Here is a 13855-nt window from a genome sequence, read left to right as displayed (position 1 = left end):
GTTTAGTCTGCGGAAGAGAAGAATGAGAGGGGATTTGATAGCTGCTTTCAACTACCTGAAAGGGGGTTCCAAAGAGGATGGCTCTAGACTGTTCTCAGTGGTAGCTGATGACAGAACAAGGAGTAATGGTCTCAAGTTGCAGTGGAGGAGGAGGTTTAGGTTGGATATTAGGAAAAACTTTTTCACTAGGAGGGTGGTGAAACACTGGAATGCGTTACCTAGGGAGGTGGTGGAATCTCCTTCCTTAGATATTTTTAAGGTCAGGCTTGACAAAGCCGTGGCTGGGATGATTTAGCTGGGGATTGGTCCTGCTTTGAGCAGGGGGTTGGACTAGATGACCTCCTGAGGTCCCTTCCAACCCTGATATTCTATTATTCTATGATTCCTAGTGAAAAAGTTTTTCCTAATATCCAACCTAAACCTCTCCCACTGCAACTTGAGACCATTACTCCTTGTTCTGTCATCAGCTACCACTGAGAACAGTCTAGATCCATCCTCTTTGGAACCCCCTTTCAGGTAGTGGAAAGGAGCTCAAGGGGTCATCTAGTCCAGTCCCCTGCACTCAAGGCAGGACTAAGTATTATCTAGACCATCCCTGACACGTGTTTGGAGATTTTTTAAGAGCAGGTTAGACAATGATGGTCCTTCTACAGCCTCCCTAGGGAATTTATTCCAGTGCTTAACCACCCTGACAGTTAGGACGTTTTTCCTAATGTCCAAACTAAACCTCCTTTCTTCAATTTATAACCATTGCTTCTAGTCCTATGCTCAGAGGTTAAGAAGAACAAATTTTCTCCCTCCTCCTTGTAACAACCTTTTATGTACTTGAAAACTGTTATCATGTCCCCTCTCAGTCTTCTCTTTTCCATACTAAACAAACCCAGTGTTTTCAATCTTTCCTCATAGGTCATGTTTTCTAGACCTTTAATCATTTTTGTTGCTCTTCTCTGGACTTTCTCCAGTTTGTCCACATCTTTCCTGAAATGTGGTGCCCGGAACTGGACACAATACTCCATCTGAGGCCTAATCAGCGCAGAGTAGAGCGGAAGAATTACTTCTCATGTCTTGCTTACAACACTCCTGCTAATACATTCCAGAATGATGTTCACTTCTTTTGAAACAGTGCTGCACTGTTGACTCATATTTAGCTTGTGATCTATTATGACCCCTAGATCCTCTTCTGCAGTACTCCTTCTCAGGCAGTCATTTCCCATTTGTATGTGTGCAACTTATTGCTCCTTCCTTTGTGGAGTACTTTGCATTTGTCCTTATTGAATTTCATCCTGTTTACAGGTGAGTCTCATCTTACATTGGGGTTACGTTCTGCAGTCAGCACGTAAAACTAAAATCGCGTATAGTCAAAATTACATTGAGTGTAATGGCTGGCAGAATCGCCCGTATTACAGGTATAGTATTGTCAAAGTTTGACTCAGACTCACAATTTATCAGACCACTCTGTTTTATTAGCAAAGCTGCTCTGCTAATACATTTAGAAGTGAGCCCCCCGAGTGGGGCTTGTGTCTTTTAATTTATACAGGTTTTTGGAGAACAAGTTACAGAGAAGTTATAGACAAAAGAAGAAAAAGATTTTAGTCACCACCCTTCGAGATCCTGAGACCAGTCATGTATTTTCAATTACCTGCCACCCTTAACAATCTCCTTTAATAGCTTCCAGTTAACTTAACTAATTGCCCTTCACACCTTCCATTCTGATGCCTGCTTCTTAGACGTGCTGGCTCTATCTTAATTGCTTCTCCATTCAAAAGCTAACTGTCCCTACGTGTGCTCCCTCAGATACTTTGTAACATGTTTTGGCATGCCCTCTCATATACAATGTATCCAGCATGTCCCCTTATACAACGTTATACTTATACAATGTTATACTTCCACAGTATGTAAATTATTTTTCTCTTTTTTTTGTTTTTGTTTTTGCCAAGCGTGCAAAGCTGAATTCGCGCATGTTAAATGTATGTCAGATGAGACTCCCTGTACTTTAAACCATTTCTCCAGTTTGTCCAGATCATTTTGAAATTTAATCCTACCCTCCAAAGCACTTGCAACCCCTCCCAGCTTGGTATAGTCTACAAAATTTATAAGTGTACTCTCTATGCCATTATCTAAATCACTGAAGATATTGAACAGGCCTGGACCCAGAACTGATCCCTGTGGGACTCCACTCATTATATCCTTTCAGCATTACTGTGAACCACTGATAATTACTCTCTGGGAATGGTTTTCCAACCAGTTATGCACCCACGTTATAGTAGCTCAATCTAGGTTACATTTCCCTAGTTTGTTTATGAGAAGGTCATGCGAGACAGTATCGAAAGTTTTACTAAAGTCAAGATATACCACGTTTACCACTTCCCCCTATCCACAAGCCTTGTTACCCTGTCAAAGAATCTATCAGGTTGGTTTGACATGACTTGTTCTTTACAAATACATGCTGACTGTTACTTTATCACCTTATTATCTTCTAGGTGTTTCCAAATGGATTGCTTAATTATGTGCTCCATTATCTTTCAAGGTACTGAAGTTAAGCTGACTGGTCTGTAATTCCCTGGGTTGTCCTTATTTCCCTTTTTATAGATTGGCACTATATTTGCCCTTTTCCAGTCTTCTGGAGTCTCTCCTCTCTTCCATGACTTTTCAAAGATAATCGCTAATAGCTCATATGTCTCCTCAGTCAGCTCCATAAGTATTCTAGGATGCATTTCATCAGGCCCTGGTGATTTGAAGACATCTAACTTGTCTACATAATTTTTAACTTGTTCTTTCCCTATTTTAGTCTCTGATCCTACCTCATTTTCACTGGCATTCACTATGTTAGACGTCCAATCACCACCAACCTTCTTGGTGAAAACTGAAACCAAGAAGTCATTAAGCACCTCTGCCATTTCTACATCTTCTGTTATTGTTTTTCCCTCCTCATTGAGTAACAGTCCTATCCTGTCCTTGGTCTTCCTCTTGCTTCTAAGGTATTTGTGGAATGTTTTCTTGTTTCCTTTTATATCCCTAGCTCTTGATTTGTGCCTTGGCTTTTCTAATTTTGTCCCGACATACTTGTGTTATTTGTTTATATTCATCCTTTGTAATTTGACCTAGTTTCCACTTTTTGTAAGTATCTTTTTTGATTTTTAGACATTGGCAATCTCCTGGTTAAGCCAGGGTGTTGTCTTGCCATATCTCCTACTTTTCCTATGCAGTGGGGTAGTTTGCTCTTGTGCCTTTAATAATGTCTCTTTGAAAAACTGCCAACTGTCTTCAATTGTTTTTCCCCTTAGACTTGCTTCCCATGGGATCTTACCTACTAACTCCATGAGTTTGCTAAAGTTTGCCTTCTTGAAATCCATTGTCTTTATTTTGCTGTTCTCCCTCCTACCATTCCTTAGAATCATGAACTCTACCATTTCATGATCACTTTCACCCAAGGTGCCTTTCAGATTCATATTCTTCTTCGAGTGATTGCTCATATGCACTCCACAATAGGTGGGCATGCTCGCCACATGCACTGGTGCCAGAAGTTTTTCCCCTAGTAGTACCTGTAGGGGGTCGCCCTCCCACCCCGAGTTCCTTCTTGCTACCAGTGAAGGTGCATTGGAACTGCTCTGCTCCAGCTTTTCTGCAGCTTTCCTCTTGAACTCTGTTCATTCTTAGTTAGTAGTACCTGTAGTTGAAGTAGTTCAGATTAGTGTTAGTATAGTTTAGTGCGTCCGGGTCAGGGCATGTCCCGTGCCCCAGGCTTTAAGTCGTGCGACACTTACAGGCGCCCGATGCCAGTGAGTGACCCGCATGCCAATGAGTGTTTACGCTGTCTGGGGGAAACCCATCTCAGCAATCTCTGCAAGATTTGCAGATCTTTCAAGCCTCAGTCCAAGAAGGAAAGGGACATTCGGCTCTGAGCCATTCTGATGGAGTCGGCGCTGACCCCAACTCCGGTGTGCTGCTCTGAGTCGGTACTGCAGTGTCGGTGCGCGGCAACCCTTCAGTGCCTTCCACTGGCCGGCACCGCTCCCCATACACGGGGCACACCAAGAAGGCTAAGAAGAGGTCTTCGCCGCCGAGACACCAGAGCAAGCCCAGAGGAGAGTCTAGACCCATGTTGGGCAGTTTTCCGTCCCCGTCGGCCACTAGGCCTCTGACTCAGGTTGAGCAGAGTAGCTTGGCCCACTCAGCGCAGGCCTCCCCGGATGTCCGGGTGCCCTCCACGCTGGAGGCGCTGCAAGCGGCCCGGGACATTATGTCTGTGCCAGTACCTGGGGCACCGCCACCGTTGGCTCCCCAATCCAGAGGCAAGCCGCTGCTTGGGTCTCCGCAGTCACAACCTGATCGGTACCGTTTGTGGTCGAGGCAACGTTCCCAACGCCGTTCGCAGCTCAGCAACCACCCCGTGTGCAGTTCGCGCCCATCCCCATCGACCCCCACCAGGTTGTCTGGCTGGATTCCGACTGACAGAGGTTCCAGGCGCTGCTCCCCATCGAGATCGAGACAGACGGCACTGGAGGTCCTCGTCTCCAAGAGGCTACCGTAGCCCGTCGTGATACAGGCATCAACACAGTTCCCGTTCTTCGTCTCGCTCCAGGACCCCACTGCGGCTCTGCTCCCGCAGTCCCGGGCATCGATCGCTGGCGCCTTGCCATCGCAGATCCGACTGCTGGAGCCGATCGTGGAGCAGCTGCTACCGGCGATACCACTGTTCCACGTGGGGATCATGGTCTCATGGTCAGCACCGTTCCTGACACCACCACTTCTCCCGGTCCAGGGACAGCGGCAGGTTGTACGCCAGCCGGGCCTCCCTTCGTAGTCGTCGGTCGATGGAACAGCCTAGTCAGGCTGAACAGCCCGCTCTGCCGGTGCCACAGCAGGTGCAGTGGCACCTGGCTCCTTGGCCGGCACCGTGTACCAATGGGCCCCGTGGCCCCTGACACAGCCCCCAGTGGGGGCTCGCTCAGTGGCCAGAGCCTTGGAAAGACCATCAGCCTCTCTTTCCCAGCCTCCCAGAAAGGAGTCGGTGTGGTGTGCATCTTCGGTTCTGTGCCCAGAGGACGACCAAGTGGTGGGATCTCTGGTACCAGTGGGTACACAGAGTACCACACCCGCATCCTCATCCTCCCTGATGAGGTGATTACGGCGCCTCCTCCCTCTGTTCCGCAGGAGGACTCTAAAGCCTACCAGGAACTATTGAAAGGGGTGGCATCAAGCCTCAACCTTCAGGCCAAGGAGGTGGAGGAACCCTCAGACTTCCTCTTCAATGTCCGCTTGGCCTTGGCACCAGGCATGGTGGCCCTCCCACTCCATGAAGGGGTGGAAAAAATTTCAAACACGTTATGGCAAACCCCGGCTTCCTTGCCACCCATCTCTAAGAAGGCAGAACGGAAGTACTTTGTGCCCGCCAAGGGTCATGAATACCTGTACACCCACCCTTTTTCCAACTCCCTGGTGGTCGAGTTGGTCAACCACAGAGAGAGACAGGGCCAACCAGCCCCTACTTCGAAAAATAAAGACTCAAGGAGGCTGGACTTATTTGGGAGAAAGGTTTATTCATCCTCAAGTTTCCTGTTAAGGGTGGCGAACCATCAGGCTCTCCTGGGACGGTATGAGTTCAATTTGTGGGGCTCTCTACGCAAATTCAAGGACTCCCTCCAGGAGCGTGACAAGAAAGAGTTCAAAGCTCTGCTGGAGGAGGGTACAGCGGCTGCCAGGGCAACCCTGCAGGCAGCGTCAGATGCCGCGGATACAGCTGCAAGGTCTATGGCCTCCGTGGTGTCCGTGAGGAGGGCGTTGTGGCTCCTGCTGTCCAGGAAGGCGCAGAACTCCTTGCAGGACTTTCCGTTCGATGGCAAGGCCCTGTTTGCACAGCCTGAAAGGTTCTTGCACAATGCTTAAGACACTTGGCCTCTATGTCCCGGCTCCGGCCAGGACCAAGTTTAGGCCTCAGCAGGCTCCCACCCAGGCCACCCACTCTAAATATAAGCCCCCTCATAAAAAGTCTCGGGACTATAAAAAGCACCCGCAGACGCAGTCCCAGTCTGCCCCCCAGCCTGGGCCTTCCAAGGGCAAGCAGGCGGGAAAACATCAGTTTTGACGGGATGCCTGGGGGCGACTTCCCAGTTCATACCAGCAATCCACCCGCAATAAAGCTTCCCTTCTCCAAACGGTTGTGTGCTTTTCTTCTGGAGTGGTCGCGGCTGACTTCAGACCGTTGAGTCCTCAACATTGTCTCCTGGGGCTATACCCTCCAGTGGGGCTCTACCCCACCTAACCACCCTCAGTCCCAGTCCCTCCTGGGGAACCCCTCTCACGAGGCCCTGCTCAAGCAGGAGGTGGGGCGGCTCCTTGGCCTAGGAGCGGTGGAAGTGGTGCCAGCAGAGTTCAGTCGCAAGGGGTACTACTCCCGCTATTTCCTTATCCCAACAGCCAAAGGTGGGCTCAGGCCCATCCTGGACCTGTGAGGCCTGAACCAGTACATGGTAAAGCTCAAGTTTTGCATGGTCTCTCTGGCCTCCATCATCCCCTCCCTGGGTCCTCGGGACTGGTACGCCGCCCTCGATCTGCAGGATGCATACTTCCACATTCATATATTCGAGGGGCACAGATGTTTCCTCCGTTTCACGGTTGGACAGGAGCACTACCAATTTACGGTCTTCCCGTTTGGCCTGTCCACTGCTCCCAGGGTGTTCACAAAGTGCATGTCTGTGATAGCAGCCTACCTCAGACGTCTGAGGATTCAGATCTTCCCCTATTTCGATGACTGTCTGGTCAAGGGCAGCTCCAGGTCGTGGGTGCTGGATCACGTGGCGCTCCTCCTGTCCACGTGTGTCACCCTGGGCCTGTTGGTAAATGACACCAAGTCCACGTTAGTTCCGGTGCAGCGCATAGAGTTTATTGGGGCAGTCCTGGACGTGACATCGGCCAGGGCCTCCCTTCCACCGGACAGGTTCGAGACCCTAAGAGGGCTCATCGACACAGTCACAAGGTTCCCTGTGACCACAGCCAGAGCATGCCTCTAGCTCCTGGGTCACATGTCAGCGTGCACATATGTGGTTCTCCGTGCCAGGCTCAGGATGAGGCCCCTCCAGCTCTGATTGGCCTCAGTGTTCTCCTAGTCCAGAGACAGGATGGACATGGTCCTCACTGTCCCCGAACCGGTGATTGCCTTCCTGCAATGGAGGTCCTTCCTGGGGAACATGCTCCACGGGGTCCCATTCAGGGGCAGGCCCCCATCGGTGGAACTGGTGCCCGACACGTTGGAGCTGGGGTGGGGAGCCCATGTGGGGAACGTTCAGATCCAAGGTCTGTGGTCCATGCCGGACCTTGCCCTGCATATAAACATCAAGGCACTCAGGGCGGTCCATCTGGCATGCGTAGCCTACCGCTCGCACCTGGAGGGCAGAGTGGTCAGGGTTCTCACAGACAACACAGCCTCGATGTTTTACATCAAAAAACAAGGCGGGGCCCACTCCTCAGCCTTCTGCCAGGAAGCCCTGAGGCTGTGGGACTTCTGCATAGCCCACGATATTTGCCTGGAGGCCCACCATTTACCAGGCACCCGGAATTCCCGGGCAGATCGCCTGAGCCAAGACTTCTCCTCTCAGCACGAGTGGTCACTACACCCAGAGGTGGTGCACAGGATTTTCCAAACATGGGGCACTCCTCAGGTGGACCTGTTCGCAACACGGCAGAACCACCAGTGTCCCCGCTTCGGTTCCGGGGTGGGGGTTGGGTGTGGGCACCATCTCCGATGCTGTTCTCCTATCCTGGTCAGGCCGGCTTCTCTGTGCCTTCCCCCGATCCCACTGATCGGCAAGGTCTTGGAGAAGATATAAATGGAGAGGGCCTGGGTCCTCCTGATCGCCCCGGCATAGCCCAGGCAACATTGTTACGGGACTCTCACAAACCTGGCAGTCGCCCCGCCGTGGCTGTTGCCACCCCGCCCGGACATGCTCTCCCATGATCAGGGCCGCCTCCTCCACCCCAGCCTATTGGCACTCCCCCTCTCGGCGTGGCTGCTCAGTGGTTACGCCGGGAGGAAAGGACTTGCTCGGAAGGGGTTCATCCTCCTGGAAAGCAGACAGTCCTCCACGCTTCGGGCCTGCCTGGCAAAGTGGTCTCGCTTTTCATGGTGGGCGGCTGATTGGGGCATGTTGCCCATGGCTTCCCCAATTCAGCTCATTTTAGACTACCTTCTTCACCTTAGAGCCCAGGGCCAAGCGCCCTCGTCCGTCAAGGTGCACTTGGCGGCCATATCTGCCTTCCATCTGACAGTGCAGGGGCACATGGTTTTCTTCTATGCCATGACTGGCCGATTCTTTAAGGGATTGGATCGTCTGTTCCCGTATGTTAGTCCCGCAGTGGGACCTGAACTTGGTGCTGGCCTGGCCAACGGGTCCCCTGTTTGAGCTGCTAGCTACATGCTCCTGGTCGCACCTCTCGTGGAAGGTAGCCTTCCTGATGGTGATCACATCAGCCAGATGGGTCTCGGAGCTCAGGGCCCTGACCCCCGAGCCCCCGTACACAGTGTTCCATAAGGATAAGGTCCAGCTCCGACCACATCCTTCGTTCCTCCCCAAGGTGGTCTCCACCTACCACATGAGTCAGGATATCTTCCTGCCGTTGCTCTGTCCCAAGCCCCATGAGTCCAGTGAGGAATGCCGTCTCCACATGCTGGATGTGAGACAGGCTCTGGCCTTTTACCTGGAGCGGACTAAGCCATTCAGGAAGTCCTCACAGCTGTTCATCACCTCGGCCAAACACATGAGAGGTCTGCCTATCTCTACTCAGCGGCTCTCCAACTGGATCACCTTGTATATTCGTCACTGTTACGATCTAGCAGGAGTCCCCTCGCCGCTGATTGTGAGGGCACACTCGACTAGGGCGCAAGCCTCTTCGGCTGCCTTTCTAGCCCATGTTCCCATTCAGGACATTTACAGCGCTGCTATCCGGTCTTCGGTTCACATGTTCACCTCGCATTATGCGATAGTCTCCCAAACCAGGGAGGACGCCGAGTTCGGCAGGGCCGTGCTCCATCCTGAGAGTCTGTGAACTCCTACCCATCTCCAACAGATATAGTGTGGAATCACCTATTGTGGAATGCACATGAGCAATCGCTCGAAGAGGAAAAGACAGTTACCTTTTCCATAACTGGTGTTCTTCGAGATGTGTTGCTCGTGTCCATTCCACATCCCACCCTCCTTCCCCTCTGTCGGAGTTGTCTGGCAAGAAAGAACTGAGGGTGATGGGAGCACAGCCCCCCTTTTACTGCTCCGGGGGGGGACATTCCCCCCTACGGGTACTGTTAGGGGGAAAACTTCCAGCACCGGTGCACGTGGCAAGCACGCACACCTATTGTGGAATAGACATGAGCAACACATCTCGAAGATCACCAGTTACAGAAAAGGTAACTGTCTTTTACAGCAAGCTTTTCAGACAGCTCTTTTAAAACTATTGGATGCAAGTTATTTGGACCTGCTGATTTAAGTGTCTAACTTTAGCAGCTTTTGTTTAACATCCTCCAGGTATACTAGTAGAATGGAAAGAGTATTATCACTATATGATAAGACTATATATCTGATTTTTCCCCAAATACAGAACAGAAATATTTGTTGAACACTTCTGTCATTTTTGGATTATTATTGATAATTCTGCAGTTTCCATCTAGTAATGGACCAATAGCATTGTCAGGATTCTTTTTGGTCGTAATAAATGTTAAAAACTTCTTCTTACTATTCTTAACTTAGCTGACCATAGAGTTCTCCTTGTATCCTTGGGCTTCCCTAATCAGTTTTCTACAATCCTTAATTTCTGCTGTATATTCATAGAATCATAGAATATCAGGGTTGGAAGGGACCTCAGGAGGTCATTTAGTCCAACCCCCTGCTCAAAAGCAGGACCAATCCCCAATTAAATCATCCCAGCCAGGGCTTTGTCAAGCCTGACCTTAAAAACTTCTAAGGAAGGAGATTCCACCACCTGCCTAGGCAACGCATTCCAGTGTTTCACCACCCTCCTAGTGAAAAAGTTTTTCCTAATATCCAACCTAAACCTCCCCCACTGCAACTTGAGACCATTACTCCTTGTCCTGTCCTCTTCCACCACTGAGAATAGTCTAGAACCATCCTCTCTGGAACCACCTCTCAGGTAGCTGAAAGCAGCTATCAAATCCCCCCTCATTCTTCTCTTCTGCAGACTAAACAATCCCAGTTCCCTCAGCCTCTCCTCATAAGTCATGTGTTCCAGACCCCTAATCATTTTTGTTGCCCTTCGCTGGACTCTTTCCAATTTATCCACATCCTTCTTGTAGTGTGGGGCCCAAAACTGGACACAGTACTCCAGATGAGGCCTCACCAATGTTGAATAGAGGGGGACGATCACGTCCCTCGATCTGCTCGCTATGCCCCTACTTATACATCCCAAAATGCCATTGGCCTTCTTGGCAACAAGGGCACACTGCTGACTCATATCCAGCTTCTCGTCCACTGTCACCCCTAGGTCCTTTTCCACAGAACTGCTGCCTAGCCATTCGGTCCCTAGTCTGTAGCTGTGCATTGGGTTCTTCCGTCCTAAGTGCAGGACCCAGCACTTATCCTTACTGAACCTCATCAGATTTCTTTTGACCCAATCCTCCAATTTGTCTAGGTCCCTCTGTATCCTATCCCTGCCCTCCAGCGTATCTACCACTCCTCCCAGTTTAGTATCATCCGCAAATTTGCTGAGAGTGCAATCCACACCATCCTCCAGATCATTTATGAAGATAAATGAGATTAAGATCATTAAGGTCAACTTCCCTGTTCTTCCATTTGTTGTTGTTGTTGTTTTATATTTTTACAGCTGCCATCACTTCCCTTTTAAACCAGGTGGAGATTTTTAACAATATGGCCTCCTTCCTCAATTATGGGATTGTGGTTTTTTGTGTGTCTAGTAAGGTGTTCTTGAATTATTCCCAATTATTAGTCACATTTTTATGATTGACCTCTTCCTCCCAGTTGATATGGCTAATAATTGTTTTCAGCTTTGTGAAACTGGCCCTTTTAAAGCACCGTGTGTCTGTGTGTGTGTGTATGTATGTATGTGTGTGTATATGTGTATATATATAAAAAATTTGTCTGAATTTTATTCTGTTTGCACATTACAAGTGTGATCAATCATCGTCACTTGTACCAGATATACCATCAACTTTTAGGTCTGTGATCAGTTCCTCTTTATCTGTTAGAACACGGTCTAATATAGAATTTCCCCATGTTGGATGGAACACTTTTTGAGTTAGGAAATTGTAATCTATAATTGTTAGAAATCTCAAGGATGTTTTAGTACTCGCAGCATAAGACCTCCAGCATGCGTCACTCAAAGTGAAGTTTCCACCACAGCTTTTTTTCCTACACATTATAGAAAGGTGCGTAAAGAGGTGGTCATCCTGTTCCCTAGTGTGTTTTGTGATCTGTAGCAGACACCAACTAGTCCCCTATCTTGAGCTTTATCTGTTAGGACATTGATCCATAAGCATTCAGGATCATTTTTGTATGAGCTATCCAAGACTCAGAAACAGGTAATGCTATTTTTGACACAGAGTGCTACTCCCCCACCCATTTGCTCACTTGATCCTTCCTAAATAGATTAGAAACATTGATTTTAACATTGCAGTCATGCAAATCATTCCACCAGGTTTCAGTAATGCCAGCTAGATTGAATTTATGCTCATAAATGGGTAATTCCATTTCCTCCTTTTTATTACCCATGCTCCTAGCATTGGTGTATTGTCAATTCAAGAATTTCTCTTCTCTTCATATCCTTTGGTTCCTTGGTTAATTTTGTTCTCAACATCTCATTTTCATGCTGAGTGCTCATATCGTCCCTCTTTTAACCCTCTCTGTTTGCTGTTAGTTCAACCCTTTTCTGACTATTCTAACCAGCCTGTCCCCAAGGAGATTCATCCCACTTCTGCTGAAGTGGAAGCCATTCAAACTATACAGCCTTCTTTCTCTCTAGGGAGCTGACCCCTGCCAAGCACAGACAAGGCTTTCTCCTGCTAAGGACAAGTGGTATTGAGGTGCCTCACAGCCCTGGGAAGCATCACAGCCCCACAAGTGATTCCATGGTTTCCAAACGAAATGTGGATTGTGACACAGATCCAGTGTGGATCCAGCTTTTAGACAGGAATGTGTGCACCAGACCACAAGGGCACACTTTCCTTTGCCCTCAAGGCCAAAGGGAAAAAGCACAGGTCTGTTCCAGCACCAGAAATCTCTCCTCCTATAATGCGGAGAGAATGCAGACATGAACCTGTCAGAACAGGTATTGCTGTGCTAACATCCCCAGAAACTGGGTTCTGGTTCCCTCTTACAGGTTCTCAGAAACTTGACAGATCATCCCTTAGATCCCTGTTATGGGTTAGGCCCATCACCACATCAGTTCCTTACTTGAATCTCGCACTGGACCAATGATGGGTGCTCTAGGTGTACCTCAGATAGATAATTTCTATGACTCTGACTATAGAGAATTCTCTTTGGCACAAGCATGCTGGTGTGTTAAGAGGTTTGGGACCCTCAGTGTCCCAGCAGCAGCCATATAAAAGGTTCCAGATCCAGAGGCTCTGAGGGTTGTTTGTTACTTATATAATAATCCCTACCACTTATTTGTTGTTGTTCACGTGCAAAGTGCTGTACAATTATCAGTCCTCTCAATATCCCTGTGACGTGGACTAGTGAGAATTATCCGCATTTAGCAGATGGAGACACTGGGGCAGAAGGTGTGGCTTGACTAAGGCTACAGATGATGTCCATGCCAGACTGGGATGAGATCTCAGGAATTCCTGATTCATGGGTCCCTGTTCAGTAGCACTGTAAATACTTAGCAATGCTGATCTCAAGCAACCACTCAAGGTATCAACAAAAAAAATGGGAAGAGCTGTGTTTGGGGATAGTGCTTTAAGAAGCTCTCTTAGGATAGCAAGCTGCCGAATAAGGATGTTCTCTGCTGCTGATTTCATACTTTAAGCTGAAGTTGAGTATTTAGTGCGGTCGACAAAGCCACTGTCTCCGAGACCTTACGATCTATAGATCCAAGTGGGAACAATACAGTGTACAGGTGTGGAGTTCTTGCATGGATCATGTGAAGGAAAGGGAGGCAGAGTGCCAGTTTCTTTGTTCTCTAAACTGAAGAGCCATAGGGGCAAGGATGGCTTTGCTGATGCTCTTGCACATTCCCATCCATATACTGGTGTCTTTTGAGCCATTGCTGCTGCAGATCTCTAAGGAGGCTGTTGGGCAAACAGGGAAGTTCAAGAGTCCCATGTGTAAGCCAACTGAACTTTCACTAATTGTTCTGCTCTTCAGCTGCCCTTTGTGCTGTGGCCATTTACTCTCACCCCTTTGGCACTGGCAAGCAATGTTCCAGATATAGGATCAATGGAAGGTTTTGTGACTTGTACACCAGACAGATGTGTGGTTAAAAAGGGAATGGGATTCAACAAAGAGATCTCAGCAATAGGTACTTTCATCACTCTTTTCTTGGCAGACTTCTCCAGAGACCCCCAGCTCCAGTGAAACTTTGGGAGGGGACCCGTCCAGCCTAGAATCCGAAACAGATCACCTCCGGGTCCAACTGGGTGACAGCCTGAAAGAACTGCACCAAAAGGAGCTGAGAATTCAACAGTTAAACAGTAAGGTACAGCAAGTTGCCTCTGCCTGCTCATGGAACTTGGGACAAGGAAGAGAACAGACCTCCTCTAGGACTTGGAGGAAGGAGCAGACCTCTCCCTGCTTAAGGCGCTTGTGCTGGGAATGTAGGGTTTGGGGAGAACAAACTTCTGTCCCAGAGCCTACAGACCCCCACCGGAGAAGTAATGAGATTCGGGGTGGAT

General features: G+C 48.9%; 1 protein-coding gene across 3 annotated transcripts in view; it reads left to right on the top strand.

Moving 5' to 3' along the window:
- Window positions 1-13855, top strand: part of GOLGB1 (golgin B1) — a 113490-nt gene that overhangs the window by 81612 nt on the left and 18023 nt on the right. For 2 of the 3 annotated variants that reach the window (XM_073329076.2, XM_073329077.2), the window contains exon 18: window positions 13510-13659. In XM_073329076.2, coding sequence (XP_073185177.2) covers window positions 13510-13659 — 150 coding nt within the window. Of the gene's footprint in view, window positions 1-3766; window positions 3836-13509; window positions 13660-13855 lie in introns of those variants that run through there. The other variant, XM_073329078.2, reaches the window with a different exon arrangement.

Source organism: Lepidochelys kempii, chromosome 1 (assembly GCF_965140285.1).
Source record: "Lepidochelys kempii isolate rLepKem1 chromosome 1, rLepKem1.hap1, whole genome shotgun sequence".
Classification (NCBI taxonomy): domain Eukaryota; kingdom Metazoa; phylum Chordata; order Testudines; family Cheloniidae; genus Lepidochelys; species Lepidochelys kempii.
This window is presented reverse-complemented; position numbering and strand designations above follow the sequence as displayed.